This window comes from Amphichorda felina (assembly GCF_050947745.1).
Source record: "Amphichorda felina strain 45539 chromosome Unknown scaffold_5, whole genome shotgun sequence".
NCBI lineage: Eukaryota > Fungi > Ascomycota > Sordariomycetes > Hypocreales > Bionectriaceae > Amphichorda > Amphichorda felina.
In genome coordinates, this window is record NW_028145045.1 from 1,237,975 (window position 1) to 1,256,545 (window position 18,571).

The 18,571-nt window shown below is 54.4% G+C and overlaps 5 protein-coding genes across 5 annotated transcripts; 2 read left to right on the forward strand and 3 right to left on the reverse strand.

Moving 5' to 3' along the window:
- Positions 1–1,633: 1,633 nt before the first annotated feature.
- On the reverse strand, positions 1,634–2,934 carry ACO1O0_005230 (SGNH hydrolase-type esterase domain-containing protein; the record flags this gene model as incomplete). The annotated part of the gene is made up of 2 exons (XM_083194655.1): positions 1,634–2,678; positions 2,735–2,934. The coding sequence occupies 2 exons, from the start codon at positions 2,932–2,934 to the stop codon at positions 1,634–1,636; spliced, it is 1,245 nt and encodes a 414-aa protein (XP_083049568.1).
- A 4,229-nt stretch (positions 2,935–7,163) lies between these two features.
- Positions 7,164–7,682, forward strand: ACO1O0_005231 (uncharacterized protein; the record flags this gene model as incomplete). Its single annotated transcript, XM_083194656.1, has 1 exon — positions 7,164–7,682. One exon carries the CDS (start codon positions 7,164–7,166, stop codon positions 7,680–7,682), a length of 519 nt encoding a protein of 172 aa, XP_083049569.1.
- Positions 7,683–9,535: 1,853 nt separating this feature from the next.
- On the reverse strand, positions 9,536–11,823 carry KIN3 (kinase-like domain-containing protein; the record flags this gene model as incomplete). Its single annotated transcript, XM_083194657.1, has 3 exons — positions 9,536–11,187; positions 11,262–11,708; positions 11,784–11,823. The coding sequence occupies 3 exons, from the start codon at positions 11,821–11,823 to the stop codon at positions 9,536–9,538; spliced, it is 2,139 nt and encodes a 712-aa protein (XP_083049570.1).
- A 695-nt stretch (positions 11,824–12,518) lies between these two features.
- On the forward strand, positions 12,519–14,534 carry ACO1O0_005233 (ankyrin repeat and BTB/POZ domain-containing protein; the record flags this gene model as incomplete). The annotated part of the gene is made up of 2 exons (XM_083194658.1): positions 12,519–12,740; positions 12,792–14,534. 2 exons carry the CDS (start codon positions 12,519–12,521, stop codon positions 14,532–14,534), a joined length of 1,965 nt encoding a protein of 654 aa, XP_083049571.1.
- A 110-nt stretch (positions 14,535–14,644) lies between these two features.
- ACO1O0_005234 (kinase-like domain-containing protein) lies at positions 14,645–17,273 on the reverse strand (the record flags this gene model as incomplete). The annotated part of the gene is made up of 3 exons (XM_083194659.1): positions 14,645–15,376; positions 15,430–16,829; positions 17,147–17,273. The coding sequence occupies 3 exons, from the start codon at positions 17,271–17,273 to the stop codon at positions 14,645–14,647; spliced, it is 2,259 nt and encodes a 752-aa protein (XP_083049572.1).
- Between the last annotated feature and the right edge of the window lie 1,298 nt (positions 17,274–18,571).

An 18,571-nucleotide genomic window follows, 5' to 3' on the forward strand; every position in this document is an offset into this window, starting at 1 on the left:
ATTTCGGATAGAATACCACCGATTTGGTGCCACGGCCCGCAACTAAGGGTCTCATCGTTCTATATATCCCATTTCCCAGAAACACCGCCGTAGTGTACAAGTCCCCGGCTCCCAGAACATGTCTAGACTTAAGGTTGATGCACCCAAAGGCGCTGTGTGCTATCAAAGTTGCGAAGTTTGCCACCGGGTCTACTCCTTCTCACCTCCTTTTATACCTCAGTATCTCCCAAAAGATGGTCACACTAAGCTATACTCCAACACCACTGCTGGTCTACATCTCTATAGCTTCCATTGTAGCTGTGGTCATCCATTTACTCCTAAGGAAGAACCGCAGAGAATGGCCAATCAGTTACCGGCTCATCCCGCAGCTGTCTGTTCTTCGCAAAGCCGTCCAAGATGCGCGTCAACTCACTGACGCAGAAGTTGCAAAGCAGGAACCGGTAGTGGACGAGGCTCTCCAAGCTAGCGAAAGACCTCCCAAGCTGGTCAACACTCTCCGCTGGATGTATGAGCTCGCCAAGGCCCGAAAAGGTGGACTACACGGCAGCCCAAACTGGCCTTTACAATTTTTTGAATCCCCTTGTTGTCATTTATTGATGGATTGTTTCATGAAATCCCTTGCCAGATACATGGGAAAAGGTGTGTCTGCTAACACCTGTGTCTGCTAACACCCCTCGTCCAAGGTCGCCATGGGAGCCTAGATCGCACTTCCCACCCAGGCAATGATCAACATATGCGACCGCCCAAAGCTTGCCTAGCGCCCCCGACAGAAGATTATAATCGCCATTGGGTGAGTTGATGAACAGCTACCTGAAGGAAATCCAGCGTATCCGTCACGCAAACGCAGGTATGCCTAGCTTTCTCGCCATAAATCTCTTGTCAGCCTAGTTGTTTAACAATAGGCTCCAAGTCTCGATGAACCGTTTTGCCAACAAGCATCCACCTCTCTGGTGGGTCGGCATTGGTCGACATGCTTGCCCAGGGCGTTTGTTCGCAGTGTGTCACATCAAGATTTCCTTGTGCCACATGCTACTAAAGTATGATTGGAGGTTTGTGCTAGGTGCTGATCCGGCTCAATATGATTTTGATGAAACCGTGGGAAGGATCAAGCCATCCTTTCAGGTTCAATATCGCAGGAAGAGTTGAAGAAATCAACCTCGACGTATTTTAAAGCTTGGGGTTTTACGCTTATAATCACAGAAATCGCTGGGACAAATATCCTGCATCACACAATGTCATCTTTGAATACGTCTCCAGAATTCAAAACATCCCAATCTCCATTGTGCCCTCTAAGAGACGCCCTTAACCTCCTCCACTTGCTTTGAAATACCGTGCTTCTATCGACAGGTGCCGCTTACAGGTTGCTCGGGATAGATCGCATATTAATTAACCAGTATACGATAGGGCACTTGGAGCTTGCCCGTTTTTCGCCCATTAACACAGCTATGGAGAAGCACACAAAGTCTACCAAGGTCTCTAAACTCGACCGTAACAAGCATCGCTCAGATGATTTTCGTCAGGCTTTCTCAATAGTTTTGCTCGTCATTCCAGTATAATGTATCAGCGAACACCCTATCGCAAACTGTCAGTACATGTCTTGTCGCTCGTTGAAGCTCTAGATTCCTGGGGACACCTACTCGGGGCCTGTGGCCATCATCTCCCACCCAAATTTGTTGCTGATATACTGGATCAGGTGGCTCGCCATCTTGATCTGACCAACATCTGTTGGGTGCCAGAGCGGCCCCACGTCGTTGAATTGGAGGATCCCCGTGGTGTTGAAGAAATGGACAAACGGCTCGGCAGGTTTGTCCAATGTGGTGGTCTGATTTGTGACGCCGTCGTAAATGATGGGAGCAGAGAGATACTCATCCGAGTTGAAGTACTCGTAGACAGAGTACACTTCGCTGGCCAGGTCGTGGTTTTGGAAATACGAGTTGCCCGACTGGTAAAAGCCGATCCACATCTTCATGATGATGACCTGGGCATTTGGCCATTTCCCATGGACTCCCTGAATGAGCCGTTTGTAATGCGCAACGTAGTCTACCGGGTCGACGTTGTTTGCTTCGTTGGCATCGTTGGTGCCGATATTTATGACAACAAGGTCGGCTGCTGGATGCGCGTTGAAGTTCCAAGGCTGCTCCCTGTCACCCCATATCTCCTGTGACCTCCAGTCCCCCGATGTTGTGTAGAACCATTGATGCGACTGGCCGCGTGGGTTGCCAAAGCACTCCTGGTCAGTGACACAGATGCCGGGCCGGGCCGTGATCGAGTACTCGGTGTTGCCGAACCCCTCTCCAACGCCGTAGGCGAACCCAAACAGAGTTTCGTACGAGGCGTACATCCCAGATGTCAGGCTGTCGCCAATGAATTCGATTGATCGGGGCCGGACGCTAGGTTTCGAGATGGACTCCCCCTTGGAGACATGGACCTTGTCGATTTGGATCCCGTAACCCCAGTTCGACACGCGCATTTCAAAGACGTTGGGGCTAAAGGGATACGTCTCGTTGACACCAGGGGTCACTGAACTAGTGAATTGATGCGTTGCGCCGCCCGTAACATTGGTAAACTGCCAGTCCATTCCGCTGACACGGTAACCGACGAGTGTCCCAGACTGCGTGTAATTTCCAAACGTTATGGCCACATCATTTCCACTGAAGCCGAATCGGACTCCGGGAGCACTGTCTATATTTTAGCGGGCTTCGTTCACGACGAGAAGCCAGTTGGGCGCACTTACGACCAGTGTGAGACGTGTTTGGCATCCCATCTGCCCATATAGTGTATCTCGGTAGCGTTGGCGCCGTATGTTCTCCAAGAACCTTCGGATAGGTCGATTTGGGTATTCGGGTAGTCTGTGACTCTAACCTGGCCATTCTGCAGAATGGTCGATGTGCTGAGGGACAGCAAGCAAAACGCCGCCGTGAGTCGGGCAAACATCGTGGCAGCCCAGTGGTCTCAAAGATCAACATACGCAACTCATAAATGCCTCCATAGGGGGGTTTATTGAGCTAGTTATGTACTGTTGGTGGTCTTGACAGAACCGATTTCAGCATTGGGAAACCCGCTCCGTGTCCCTCGGACCTCTGGGTAGACAGAGAATCCACCAGTGGGAGGGAATGGCTCCGATGCTAATATCAGTACCTCAAAATTTGCATCCAAGAATGAAAGAAGAATCCCACAAGATCCCTGACATACAACGAAAACTCGCTGTAGCAATTGTCGACTGTCGTCCATGCTCACACAATGGTGAACCTTTGTGAACCTGAGATCAGCTTGGCCAAATCCACCGTTTCTTTCCATCGATCATCGGAGAATAAAGAGGCCTCTTGACGTACCGCCACGGCGAAAAGCCGCGGGCGTCTACGTCGCGAGAACCATTTTACCCGAGCTCAAGGGGTCGGCCAGGTGCGGAGGGGGTGACTCCGCGACGCTGCAACTCGCCAAGCTTCAATAAACGGTTTAATATCGACCCCACCATGCATAGCTTCCGGACCGTTGCTCTAGAGGTATATAAGTATATTGGAAGCAAACATGGAAATTCGGTGGCTCTACCAAGCGCAGAATGTTGCCAAGCGGACGATGGAGAAACAGCTTAACAGTTCTCTTGAAGAGGGAAGGACCAAGGAGGCAGTGTATGGATGGCAGGTGCGTTGTTGGTTGCCCTTCCCCGCAGTCGTCTGTCCGCCTCAATACATAGTACAACTCTCTTTAATTTGGATTTGAGAATTGAACGACCCTATGTTCAACTCTTCCGTACTATCCTTGGTTGAAGTCATTCCAGAGAACCAGATGCTACCATGGATATACCATCTAAACCCCAAGAACTCTGCCCCCGTTGCCGCGCAATCAACATTGCCAGATACCTCTACCATGAGGACTACCCAGGCATTGTGGAACTTGGTCCCTACCAGAATATCCTAAAGAGCAGTCATTGCTCTTTGTGCAGGCTTGTTATTCAAGCTCTGAGTGTTCACTCCACCAAGCATTGGAGACCTGACGTCTATCCTATTGAGATTTGCTATCTTGGCAGATACAGCGACCCCGACAAACCAGGGCTCGAGGTCTGGTTTCATGCCACGACAAGTACAATACCGGCCGGGCATTGTGGTCATCTTACTGTGATCGGTAGAATCCTATCCCTCAATACTGGCTCATGTAATAAAATTCACGCTCGTCTGCTTGGGGCCCAGATGGATTACCCCTTGGTCAGGAGCTGGATTGACGCCTGTACGCTACAACATGGAGAAAGGTGTAGCCCCAGCGCTCCCATGGGCCTTTCTTTAGATCTAATCCTGATCGATGTTAAAGATATGAGGCTAGTCCGCAGGAGCTGGGACTGTCGCTACCTAGCTCTGAGTTACGTCTGGGGAGACGAGAAGTCATTCCAGACTGTCAAGGACAACTTCGAACAGCTTCAGCATCAAGGGGCATTGTCAAAGATCCGCGCACAGCTCCCACAGCTCATCAACGGCGCCATAGATCTTGTCAAAGGTCTTGGAGAGACTTATCTGTGGATTGATGCGCTCTGCATCGTCCAAGACGATCCAGGGGTCAAGGAAGAATACATTTCTCACATGGACAAAATATACGGTCTATCCCTGCTGACAGTTGTTGCTCTCACTTCCGAAAATGCCAATTCTCCCCTTCCTAGGGTTACCGCTGGTTCCCATGGATCAGCTCAAACACCAGTGCAGATCGGATCCATGACGCTGGTAGCTGGCTTACCACATCTTCACACTCTGGAGCAAGCGACCAAGTGGCACCGTCGAGCATGGGCATTCCAGGAAGGAATACTCCCGAAGAGACGTCTATACGTCTCAGAAAGCAGTGCTCTACTGCCTACTACTTAGAGAGCTGTACCGACGAGACTAGCAAGATTAGAGTACTCCCTAGGAGCTTGAACCCTCTTGACAGGAAGGCCGAGGGTAATCAGAGTCGACAGTTCGACATCTATGAGGCACTTGTCAAATCGTACTCATGGAGAGACCTATCCTACCCCTCCGACTCTCTGAATGCCTTCGCTGGACTTCTTTCGGCGTTGAGTACTTCTTTCGGCTGGAAATTTTCGAGTGCACTTCCAGAGGATGTTTTTGGTCTCGCGCTTCTCTGGCGCCCTATGGGCAGTTGCCGGGTGCGACCGAGGGAGCGATCAGATGGGATACCAGACGCCACTAGATGTACATCGCCTACCTGGTGCTGGACGGCCTGGAGCGGATATCTTTTCTGGGACCCTTGGCGCCTGGACTCGTACGTGGGGAAGAATGTCTCCATCAAAACTAAGGTGGCGGAATTCATGGCCCGGGACAGGCGTGGTGGTGTACGAAGCATCTCTCGTGGAAGGACGACGCTCGACAACCAGGGACAAGCTGCTTCCAACCCCCGGCTCCTGGAGCTGGCGATATCCCTGGAGAAGCGGCTGGCTTCTGCTGAGACACTTTCCGACTGCGCATTGGCTTTTGAGGCCATGACACTAAAGGCTGCAACTTACACGATCTCACCGCCGCCAGTGCTGGCACTCAGCTCGTCTAAGCGCAACTACTCCGACTTCTTTAAGAACGGATTACGTGGCTGTCTGTGGGTCTATGACTCTTCGGGCCAACACTGGGGGCGATAAAGGGAATGAGTTCGGACGATCTCCCCGGAGAGATGGATGACTACGCTCTTATCCTCCTGTCTGCCAGCGACCAAGACCGAGTTTCACAGGCAGACGTCGAGGCCTATCGAGATCGTCTACCCCTAGAGTATCCTTCCAGCGAGGAGAACTATGAGGAAATCTTCGACACGAGGACATACGGATATAAAGAGTGCTGGGCATTGAATGTCATGTTGGTGAGGTGGCTACATGGAGAGAGTGTCGCAGAGCGAGTGGCGGTGGGTCAGATTCACGCAGACGCCTGGGTCAGAATGCATCCGCAGCAGAGGGCAATAGTCTTGGTTTAGTAGCGGTGAGCTGATAAGAATGAAGATATTGTAACAGGGCCAGCCTTGACGGGCATGTCGTTTCAGGCGCAGCGACGTGCGGCGATGCCAGACCGCTTGGTCGTCTGACAGCTTTCGCGTCCTCGGCTGTTGATCCAGTAGCCAGTCCCCGGCGATCCCAGGTTCGATCGACGATGGGTATAATGCTCTGGCATCGTGCCAGGGGATCGCAAGGAGATACCGGATGCGCTTGGCGGTGCGCTGCTCTGGAGCGTAGAGGCGAACGGCGGGCGGATATGTGATGCTCCGGTGGAGGTCTGGTGAAGGTCTGATGGAGGTCTGATGGAGGGATGGGTGGGCCAAGACACCACCAGCCGTTCGGGCGGCCGTTCGGGTGGGCAGAGGCTAGAGCACCAGAGGGTTAATAATAGTGGGCAGAGGGGGCAGGCTGCAGTGGTCAGGGTCGAGTGGAAGAAGCCCCTCTATATCCAATCCATACCTTCTCATGCCGCATCACACCACCCACCTCGCCGAAGTCACCCATTGCCTTGGGTAACCTCTCGTCGCTCCCCCATCTATTCTCTGCGTCTTGCGCCTGTCCTTGATTCCCCTCGTCCTCATAACCCAGAGCTGCAACAGAACCTCGCCCCGCGGCCCCCTTCTGCCTGTCGGATAGGTAGTTGCGAAACGCTCACAGCGGCACGCAAACAGCGGCCCTGTGGCCATTCCCCAATCACAGGGAGCCTCGCCTTCCCCAGAAACGCTGCGGTGCACCCAGCCGCCCTCGGCGGGCACTCAGCATTCTGCAGCATTGCAGCATTGCAGCATTGCACCACGCCCTTTTTGGTTTGTCCCAGCTTGCCGTTATCGCCGACCAAAACCTCCCAGGCTCCCACAACAACAACGAATACCACTGCTACTCCCACCACCACTGCTCCAGCAAATCCTCTCTTCCTCTGCCCAGCCGGCCATGCCCGACCCCGTCTTCGCTCCGAGATCATGACGCTCTGCGTACTGCACCCGCCGAACAGGGCCGCCGTCGTACGCTTCCCCATGTCCGCCATCGTCGTTGGGCATCAACCACCTCGTCTGCCTCATTCCCCCACCAACCACCGCCGACCCAGCAGTCCATCGCCTCCATCCAATCCATCGACACCATCATCATCACCACCGCGGTGCCGGCTCCGACATTGTGACAACCCCGCCGCTTCTCGCGCGCCCCGGCGCCCCGCGCGCTTCCTCCCGCAATGACGGCCAACGCCGTCCCGGACACGCAACTGGGCCTGACCTCGGAGGAGATCCAGCTGCTGCGGCAGGGCCAGGCCGCCGTCGACGGCGGGTCCAGCAGCTCCCGCGCCGCCAGCAGGGCCAGCAGCCAGGGGCTCCTGCTGCTCGACAGCTCGTCGCTCGCCGCGCTGGGGCGCTACTTTGACCGGCTCATGGTCAGCATCGAGCAGAATATCCAGTACCTCAGCCAGCAGGCCCAGATGTTCACCCAGGTCCAGTACGACCGCGCGGGGAACATCATCGACGGCGCCGACGAGGAGATTGCGCGCTACACCGACATCATACAGCAGCTGGACGAGCTCGAGGTGGACTTTGACCGCATCGCCCACATCAAGGAGATTGTGAAGCAGCACAGGTCGCGCGTGGAGAACCTCGAGAGGGATCTGGACGCGAGCGGCTCGTCCGGTCGGCACAGGCATTCTTCGCATCGACACGGCCATCGACATCAACAATCCTCTCACCGTCACCACCGCCGTTGAAGCGATTTTCCACTACGAATACACTGTCGACACACAACCCAAAACGACGCGAATCAGAAACAAGACGCACTAGGAATCATCTCTTTTCAAAACTCTTAACAAGTCTCACGAGCAAAAGCGAAGGAAGAAAAAAAAATGGCCGAATGACGCGGGTTATTACGGTACCGCTTTGGACACACAAACTCATCACTCATCACATGCTTGGGGGCCGTGATGGAATCGGAAACGAAGCAAGCAGAGCGAGCAGACCATTTGTGGCAGTTTTGGGCGATGCATGGAATTCTGAAAGATGGCAGAGGCCTCGCGGCTGGTCAAGAAGGGATGGCCTCACGGCTCCGTTTGGTTTGGGTTTGGGGGTACACGGCGTTGGATCGCAAGTTGCTTTTTTCCGTCTCTCATACGTTCCTCCCGATCTGGACTCTTTTAATCTTCATTGGGATTTGTTTGACTCCGCGGATATTAGGTTGCATTTTGATTTGGAATACCCCTGTTCAGCATTTTCCTTTCATGTCGAGACAGACGAGACACTGTCTCGTAGGCACGCAGAATACCACCCCTAGCGATTTGCTTCCCAGAATTAGTATTCGTACTCGTAGTCTTTGGACTTTTGAACTCTGACGACACCCTCTCGGCCGTGATCCGTTGCAAGAGGCACCACAGAGGCCGAGGACCATGTGATGGTGAGGAGGGGAAAATCAGGCCCCTCAGAGGAAGTTATACCACCACAACCCAGCCGAGGCAGCAGTATTCACCACCACCCATCATCATCATGGGCGTCAAAAGACGTGGGTGTGCAACAGAAATGGCCCCGAGTTGCAGCGCGAAACACACCGAGAGCAGCCCACCAGGAACCCATGACGAACACCCTCCTTCTTATCCCCGTCCAGCTGTCCATGTGAGCAGCCCTCGGCGGGTATCCGGACGCTGTTGGCTGCGCGGACCGTGCCATCCGCCATCCATCCGCCATCCGCCAATCCGTCCGCCCTCCACCAGTTCGCACAACCCTCACCTGCCCAAGTCGGGATGAGATAAAGAGGGGGAAGGGGGGAAAGCCAGTCCTCATCGCCACTCCAGGCGCTCTGCACCTATCCGCACGCAGTAACAATTACTCAATCCATCATTCGCGGGACAAAGGAGGGTGGCCATCGAGTTGAACCGTCCCGTTCGCCCGGATGGTGGTAGATGTAGGGTAACGTAGGCACCCAAGTACAGGTAGGACCTGCGTGCGTGGAGTTATGGTGCGGTCGCAAGCAAGGCACAGACGCAATGCATTCGCACCCGACATGCAAGACATGCAAGATACCCGCTGAGACACATGGCGGAGCTGCAGCTCTGCATCAAATTTGGTTTCCAACAATCTACAGTGCCTATTATTATAATAAAACCCTAAACGCCATGGGCTGGCAAACACGTATTATATACAGCGCCTGTGCAGCGATACCCATACCCTGGAGGCTGTAACAAAAGAACAACACGGGATCGTGATGTGATGCGGGGAACAAAGTGAAGAGGAGAAAATAATAAGTGTTCAAAGAAAAAGAGAAGCTACTCCAAGGGGGGAGATGTGCCTATCCAGATACGTATCATCAAGTCATCTCGCCCGCTTCCGCAGTTGCAAACAAATCCAGACAACGCCTGGTGCTCCCCATGGCAGACTGTCGCCTGTCATATCCGCTAACGCCGTCCTGTATAAACAAATGAAAAAGGTACAGTGCGTCTGGTCGGCTGGCATTTCTTCGCCAATGCCAGGTGGATCGTGTGTCTCGGCTGTGCCCATCGCTTGCCTAGTCCTGTGTGCTGTATATGGACACCCAGAGACAAATGTGAGTCATTTCTCAGGGCTGCGAATACCTCTACGCCCTAGCAATCCTGCGATGACGCACGAGAAACGGGCTGGGCATCTCGTCCCTCTCTGGGTCCCAGATGGCAGCGGGTTCGCTGATGGCCCTGCTAACGTTGCGCTCGCCGAGGCGTCGTTTGGGGCTCATCTCCATGCTGGACGAGGGTCCCATGGCGCCGTTGACGCTCAGAGGGCGGCCCCCAGCCCGAGCCTGCTGAAGTTCGACCAGTGTGCGGCCTTTGATGTTGTTCTTGGCCGCCACCTTGCCCAGCGCCTCGCCGTCCCTGCTGTCCCTATTGTCCCTGTCCCTCCTGGTCAGAGACGACGTCCGGGTGAGGCCGGCGGCGTGGGCAGCACTCTCTCCCGCCAGATTCGCCGCCGAAGGTATCTTGCTCAGTCGTCTGATGGGCGATCGTGGACCAGTCTCGGGCGGCTGGCCCAGGCCCACCTTGGACACCAGACCAGAGCTAGAGGGTTGGGATTTCAGGCGGTTGATTGGGCAGGACTTTTGCGATGTAAGCACGGGGCGAGACTTGGACGTGAATGGGTTCTTGGTCGACTTGATGTGCCTCGTCGGTGACGGGACAATATCCTCCTCATCAGACTCCTCGGGCGTGTTGTTGCCGGAACTGATCCATCGAGGCTCATCGGAACTCTTGTTAGCCGCAAAGATGTTACCCTCGGGCACATACTGCGCCTTGGTTACGGCTGTGCGGCGGGGAGACAGCGATAGAGATGCTATGGCTATGGGACTCGGCGATGCCATCTCGATGTCCATCGGTGTGCCCGCATGTCCGGCAAACATGGTCTGAGCGCGACCAAACGGTGTCCGTCCAGCCTTCCTAGGCTCCTTGTGCTTGTGGTCTGGTGTGCCCATCGAGTAATCTGTGACATCTGTCGTCGAAGGGAACTCGTCGCCGCTAGTTGTGTCACCCGACAGACGCTGGTAATCAGTCGGCTCGGACCTTGGCTGCTCGACCGCCAAGGACGACGCCTTCTTTTGTAGCTCTGCTTCTACTTGGGCCTTGAGCTCGATGTCAAACTGCTTGCTGAGTTTCTCGAACTGAGCTTGCGCAAGGCGGTCAATCTCCAGGTAAGCTTTTACCTCCCATTCACGGCGAAGAGACGAGTCAACGTCGCTCAGCTCCTTCTCCTTCTTCTCCAGTGAGTCTTCCTTTGCCCTCAGCCTCTTGCTGAGATCTGCAAGTTCCTTCTCCTTCTTCTCCAACAAGTCTTTCTCTGCCTTCATCCTCTTGTTCCGATCTTCAAGTTCCTTCTCTTTCCGCATAAGCTTGACGGTGGGTAGGTTCAGGAACTGCCACGTCTCAGGTCTCTGATCAGGGTCCACCTTCAGACAATCCTTGATGACCTGACTGAGCTCCCTGGAGTACAGGTCCGGAAGAGGCGCAATCTTGCCCTCCCTAATCTTCTGATATAGCTGGGCATGCGAATTGGCGTTGAACGGCGGCTGTCTAGTACACAGTTCGTAGATAACGCAACCCAGGGCCCAGATGTCCGACTTGAGGGTATATTTCTCGGCGGAGGAGATCTCGGGTGACATGTAGAATGGGGTGCCCACGTAGGTGGATGCGAAGTCGTGGGTTTTGATGATCTTGGAGAGGCCAAAGTCGCCGAGTTTGACCATGTTGTCTTTATCAAGGAGGACTGTTCAGTGTTAGACAATGGGTCGGCTTCAGGATAGGAGGAAGGTGACTTGCCATTTTCGGGCTTCAAGTCACGGTGAAGAATCGTCATGGTGCCTGGGGGAACCTTGGGGGGGCCCTGTGCCATGCCTTTAGCCGGCCCCAGCAGATTCGTGCCCACCTCCGGAGGGTCAACACCATAGTGGCAACGATACAACGCCTGGACAAGCTGGCTGAACATGCTCCAGACAAAAGTCTCGGGGGCCCGCTGGCCCTTGATCTGTAGGTCCTTGATGACCCTGCCGAGGTCACCATTACCGCAGTATTCCATGTATAGGTATAGGTCCTGGCTCATCTTGAGATGTTCGCGGTGGTAGTAGGCGACGATGTTGGGATGTCGTAGGTGGGAGAGGATCTGGAATTCGGAGTGTAGCTGCTCGCGCTCCTTCTGGGACATCTTGCTGTAGGAGATCTCCTTGCGACACATTATGAAGCCGTCGGTCTTGCGGCGGACCTTGCGGATGATTCCAAACGAGCCATGGCCTGCAATTCGGGGTGGCGCGAGTTAGTTGGAGTTTTGCAGAGATGGAGAGTAGGCTTGTGGCCGTAGGTACGTACCGATCTTCTCCAACGTATCGTAATGTTCTTCAGTAGTCATGTTGAATGCATTCACGACTGTGCCGACTCTAGAGCATAAGCCTCCCAGAGAAACCCATACAAGGGGAGTTCCTTGATGGCTGCACGGCAGCAAGAGAGAGGCCGAAGGGCGGGGGAGAATGGTACCCTGCTGTTAGTAACGAAGTCTGTTGTTGTGAGGTTGAAGGTGTGCAACTTGGGGAGTGCGAGTGTCATGGGCCGTGAAGAACAAAGTCGAGACAGCGTGCAGGCAATTCACAGGAGTGACGGGGACCACGGTGCCTGCATGGTTGTGCATGCAGCATGGCCAGTTTCGTTGCCAACAGCCAACCAACGCCACCCGTTGACTCGGCGATCGACCTGACAAGACATGTGGAGTGTAAACAATAGATTACATGCGGTTGTTGGCACGGCAACGCACATCTGCATGCACTATCGAGAAATCGATAAGCGATAAGATAAAATTGATCCACCACTGACGTGGGGCAATGATGTCGGTGGGTCTCACTGCTTCAACGTCGGTCATCACCTAGCTTCGACGACATGGCTCCTACTTTGCTTGACAAGCGCATCTGTCGCCAGCGTCTCTCTTCGGATTCTCATAGAGTTTGTTTTCTTTTGTCCCAGTTGTGAAGAAATTTGTATCCTTTTTTGGAGTCTTGTAGACCTGCATAATTTCCGTCCCACGTCGCACACACCCCGCAATTGGTCGCCACCATGGTCCTCAAGAAGCACGAACTGGAGGGGACTCTGGCCCAGGAGAACCTGATGATTAAGGCTGGGAAGCTCCGGGATGAGAATCCGCTGGATACGAGCGAGCAGTTCAATGAATTCCTGCTGGCTTGCCGACACGGAGACCTAAGAAAGTGCCAGGAGCTCATCAATTTCGGGGTAAATATCAATGGCAAGGACGAATTCGATTACACACCGCTCATTATCGTACGCAGCCCCTGTAAATAAATGAGGATAATACGGCTGACACTGTATCAGGCTAGTCTCTGCGGACATTACGAGCTCGTGCGGCTGCTGCTGGAATCAGGCGCTCTTGCTGAGAGGAACACGTTCCAGGGTGAGCGTTGTATCTACAATGCCCTCAACGACAGGATACGCAACCTGCTCCTGCAGTACGACTTTTCCAAGTCTTCAGATCCACACGTCTACTGGTCAACCCACATCTCGTCGCTCCTCACCAACTTGAGACCTTCTCTGGCCGACATCTCCCTGATCGCCGGATCCGACTCCTTCAACATGCACAAGCTCATCCTCGCCGCTAGGACCCCTTACTTCCAGAAGAAACTTACCGACCAGCCTGAAACCACCAAGTGGAATCTATCGCATGCCATCCCGGTAGAGGCCTTCCAGATCGCTATGCGGTATGTGTACCTGGGCAACCTGCCTCGGGACCTAGTTCCACCAGGCAGTGACGTGACCGAAGAGGAGGTCATCAAGGGCTTGGACAAGATAAGCAAGCAGCTCGAGATTGAACAGCTGTGGGAGGCCATACTGGCTGGGAATGATCGCCGACTGGCCCGGCAGCGGTATCAGGATGAGGTGGAGAGGGCACTGAGACAGGTCGACGAGTTCTTCCGGGAGAATGTATTAGGACGCAAGATGATTGTCGACACGGATCGCGTCGACGAGGTCAAATGGAAACACGACAATTCCATCTTTGCCGACGTGCTTCTACGAGCGGACGAGCCAGATGGCGAAGACGACGAAGATGGCCAGCCACTATCGAATAAAGAAAGCAATGAGCAGGGAATCCCCATTGGCCCACCCTCGCAAGCAGCGCCCACCAGCGACACTGTTCCCAAGAAGCCGCGCAAGTCAGTCCTCTACCCGGCGCATAAGGCCATGCTCATCCGCAGCGAGTACTTTGACAGGATGTTCTCAGGCGACTTTGTCGAGTCCCATCGGTCCGAGAACCTCCGCATCGTCACCGTCGACTGCGCCCCTGAGATCCTTGAGCTCATCCTCGCCTTCCTCTACACAGAGAGCACCGACCGCATCTCCCTTGACCACGCCCTCGACCTCCTCTACGCCGCCGACATGCTCTTCCTCGACACCCTCAAGTCCAAGGCCGCCGTCGCCATCTCCACCCTCGGCAGTGGATCATCCAACGTGCATATCGCGGTAGCAGCCGGTGCCGCGGGCGCCCCCGACCGACCCGTCCTCGAGGTCGAGCCCGTCAACATCTACGACGTCATCCGCGCCGCCTGGGACCTGCGCGTCCAGCGCCTCGAGGAGTTTGCCGCGCGCTACCTGGCCTACCGCCTCGAGGACTACATCGACGAGGACGACTTCCAGGAGATGATCCGCGAGAGCGCCGGGCGCTTGCGCAGCCGTGAGGAGACGGACACGATCGAACTGCTGGATGACATTCGGTACTACCTGTCTGAGCGCTTCAGGCTGCGTTTTGAGGACACCGGCCTGGAGGACGTCATGGATGGGAATGGCGAGATCAACGCCGAGGCTGCAGCTGCCATTGCCGACCAGGCGGCGAATGCTGCTGAGGACGGCAACCCTGTCCCCGCTTATATGGACGGGGGTAGGGGTGAGGTGAAAGCAAGCAACGGCGTGCAGTCTGAGGCACTAGAAGGGGAGAATGAACCAGCTGTGAAAACAATAGACGGCGAGTCAGCCGAGGACGAGTTTGCGTCAGATGCCATCAATTATCAAGTCCTGCTAGGCAAGATTGATACGATGCTCGACCGCCTCAAGCTGGACGCATGAAGATATACAAAGAAATGAACGCTTGGGTGTATTTTTCAAGACTAGACATCATAAGATATACGGGGTACTGTCCTATTGTTCTGCAGTGATCGCTGCCCAGCTCGAAAACATTAATACTCCACGGCCTTGAGCTTGGTGCGAAGTTGTTCTGGAAGCTCCTCTGGCGTGACGAGCCCCGCCTGCACCATGTCTCCCCAGAAGAAGAACGCCCGGTCCTGGGCGTAGCTCAGGTAGTCAAAGTCGTCAACAGCAACTTCCTCATCTTCTCCTGAGCCTGGTACCTCCCCGGCGTTCAGTCCAGGCACCTTGGCCTGCACGACGCCCCAAGCCACCCACATGGCGCTATTGACCGGGCGCCACAGTCTCGTCTCCTCGAGGAGCTCACGCACGTGCTTCTCCATCTGCTCCTCCCTCTCCTGGTCCACGGCGCCCCAACCGCCAGGCGGTGCCCTCGAGTCAAGCATGAAGTCCACTATGGAGCTGCTTGAGTTGGTGGGCAGTAGAGGCGGAGCCGGCGTGCTGTTCACACTACTGTCTAGCGGGGCCAGACGGGGTGTGGAGCCGGCGTGTGGGAACTGCGGGCGGTGGTCGAGATAGGATTTAAGGAAGCGCCGCTGCTCGTCGAGTTTAGGATACTGGCTAGCATTGCAGGCCCAGGGGACCTTGGCGTCGTGATAGTTGTAGGTCCACTCGGTGAAGTGGTTTGCGAACTCTTGCCCAGGAGTGTTGGCACCGGCGTACTCAAAGTCAATCACCATGAGCTGCTTATGCTTGTTGGCGGGCTGGAGAAGAGGGGACTTCTTGTCATCGGGTTGGAAGCGGAGAATGTTTCCGTATTGTGTCTGAACCACCCGGTTAGCAGTTGAATCTTTCCATCATAAGTAAGAAGACCTACATCATTGTGAGCGAATACCAGTGACTCTTTGAGGGCCTTCTGGTTCCGGTAGTAGCTGTTCAAATGTGCCCTGTATTTTTCCACCATGGCCCGGAACTGAGGCCAAGGAACTCCGCATACGTAGCCATTCAACTTCCAGGCATGGAAGACAGAGTTGCGCCCAGACTCGCGAGGGGTGGCATCAAGTTGCTTATCCAAGAAAGTGACGATTCTGCCAGTGTTCTCTAGCCACTGGTCCCAGTTCTTCCACACTCCAGGGCCGCTCTCTTTCTCGTGATGCAGCAGCTCGATGCCGTCGTGTAGTTCTCGCATGCGTTTGGCAATCTGCTTGGATACCTCGGGATCACGCAGATCTTTCGGAGTCAAGGGAGACGCGTTGAAATACTGCTCGAAACGACCGTTTCGGAATGTGCCTAGTAGTCGTGGACCGATCTTCTTGCGAGCTAGACGTTGCAGCACCTTGAGTTCGTTTTCGCGGTCGATGAGGTGCTCCACCTGGGGTCCGTAGATTCGTAGCAGGACCTTGGTAGGGGGTTTCTTGCCCTCTGGGCTGGAGATGTTCGGAGGGGGGGTAACCACATAGACAGCATTGGTAAGCGCACCACTCAGACGTTCTACATCGATGCTCTCGCCACTGTCCAGAGGTACGCGCCGCCAGCCCTTAAGCCTCAAGGTGTGCGCAGTGCGGATGATCTCATTCTTGAAGCTGATCCATGCCTGTCGCTCTCGCTGGGCACGTTGATCCAACTCCTCGAGATCTGCGGGGCCACCGTTATATCCCAGAGTCTTAGAGTTGTCGAGCCACACGTCGCAGTCGGGGACGATAGCATCGCCATCAATGTAATCCGTGTCCGATGAGGCACCGCGCTGAAGCGACGATCTGCGCCTTCTGTGTCGTGACTGAAAGACTTTGGGGGCATAGTGAGGGAGCGAACCCAGGCCCAACGATGCCATGGAGTCCTCAAGAATACGCTGCAACCTATCAAGGGAGACTTCGCTAGATTGAGAATCGAGAGATCCGGCCCTTTCTCTCCCAGTTGGCTGCTCCTTTTCAACGCCCTTCTCTGCCGGAGGCGAGGGGGACTTGCGCGGCCGGGGCTTCTTCTTGCGGTTGGCAGACTTCTTCCTCTCATGGTCTAACCAGTCTCCGACCTGGGCTAAGAGCTTCTCACTGTAATACCGGTGGCGGCTCTGATGACCAGGCGACGAATGAGTCTGGTCATCAACTGGCCGCAGGGAGGGCGACCCACCACAGACTGAGGACTTTGCTGAACCTGTGGCGAATTGGGGAGGGGGCAGTTTGCCGCTCATCCTGCGACCGAGGCCGGCGCGAAACTGCCTGACACTGAGTATATCGTCATCTATGGGCCTCTCAGGGACAGGCTCGGCAATCTGGACAGCTGTGACGGCGTAAGCCATGTGTTCCTTTGAAGCATTCTGAAACATTTCCACCAAGTGAGGCCGGTTGTAGAGAACAAATATATACCATCGTCGACACTTGAAGACGGCTAAGGGACCAGGAAACAGCAGCACAACCCCAGCTGAAAACAATGCAGACTACATAGTACCTCTGCGAAGTCCAGTCTGGCCTAGTGATCCCAGATGAACGATAACGACGACCCTGGCAAAGACCCCACTCGATGCATTGCATCGCCATGCCCCTCCGACTAAGCCATGAAAAGCAGCAAGATTGTTTCTTGTCTCATGATGTACTTACCCTTCAGAGAGCCACTAGCCGGCGGCGTCCTGTCGCCATCATCCTCTGTCTTGAGGGCTGACCGCAGCGGCGGCTGGTTGCCTGATCCTCCGGCACTGGTACCGCCAGTGTTAGCACCAGTAGACATGGTCTGCGATTCCAGGCAGGTTGAAGATGAAGGGGGCGGACACTGTTGACACGGTCTTGGTGACGGATAAAACAAGTGGCGGCTGGGGAGACGAAGAGGGTGATGGAATGGCGTTAAAGGCAAAGTCTGGATGGGTGCAGAAGGAAAACGCGGAGGCGCTTCTGGTGGGCACCGCCAGACCTGGAGGGGCAAAAGGGGGGCCAGCCCAGTGCTCCAAGTCCACCGAGTTCCAGGCCAGTTCTAGGTAGGTTAGCTTATCGGCGGCTTGTCGGTGACAGGAGCTAGTACTCGCTAGTATTAGGTTCAAGGCAGCGACAAAGGACGGCCTACTCGAGCATGTACGAAAGATATCTAGCGTTCTGGTCCGATGGCAGCCACCTCAATCGTATCATTAACTCTGGTCTATGCATTGACTCCATGTCACGCTCTGCCAGCCCATGTAAGTCGCTTCCAGGTTACAAGTTACATGGACGAACGAATCCTGCGAGGTTGTGATGTAATCGCTTTGTCCCTCCTGGTCACGTTACTGTTGGCTACTTAGTTAGGTAATACTTGCTGTTTATCAGCTTGTTACCTTGTCGGCTGGCTTGGGAATCTGTCCAGTCACCGATTGGTACCACTCTGTTGACCCTGATTTCTCGTATCAAACATCGCCTCCTTCCCATGCTCAGCTGACGTCGATATAATTTTTTTCTTGGCCGCGCGGATGCAAATAGGGCAACTTTGCATAAGGACCCTGGGAAATGCTGGGCTGGGCGACCACTGAGAACGTGGCAACGCCACATGTCCCGTCTTCACAAGCCACGCAAACCATCAGCAAAAGAAAAACTGAGACATCATTATTATAATACACATTCGCATACGGAGTACATATCCGTATATCATATTGGGGCTTATCTACTGTATATAAACATCTACATTCCTATGTGTGTCTATGCATAGTATACGTAAGTGACTATTTTATTATGTTTGCGTTCTGTCTGTATCCGTATACGTGGGTATTATTATTATACTATATCTGTACTCCGTACTTCGTACAGGTGGTCGTTTGGTGTCTCACTTTTTTTGGCTAACCGCTTCCCACAGATACACCGAAACGGGCAACTTCCCGCCTGGAAACTTACCCTTGCATGTGACGCTGGTGATCGCCGCCAGAAGGGGTCGCACAACAGGAGAACTACAGGCTCACAGCGACACATCCAAGACCCAATCGCCGATTGACATTGTTCTGATGCCCAAATGTTTTACACAATGGATGACGGGCTCATTATTGAAGAAGCTGCCCAAGCTTAGAGTGC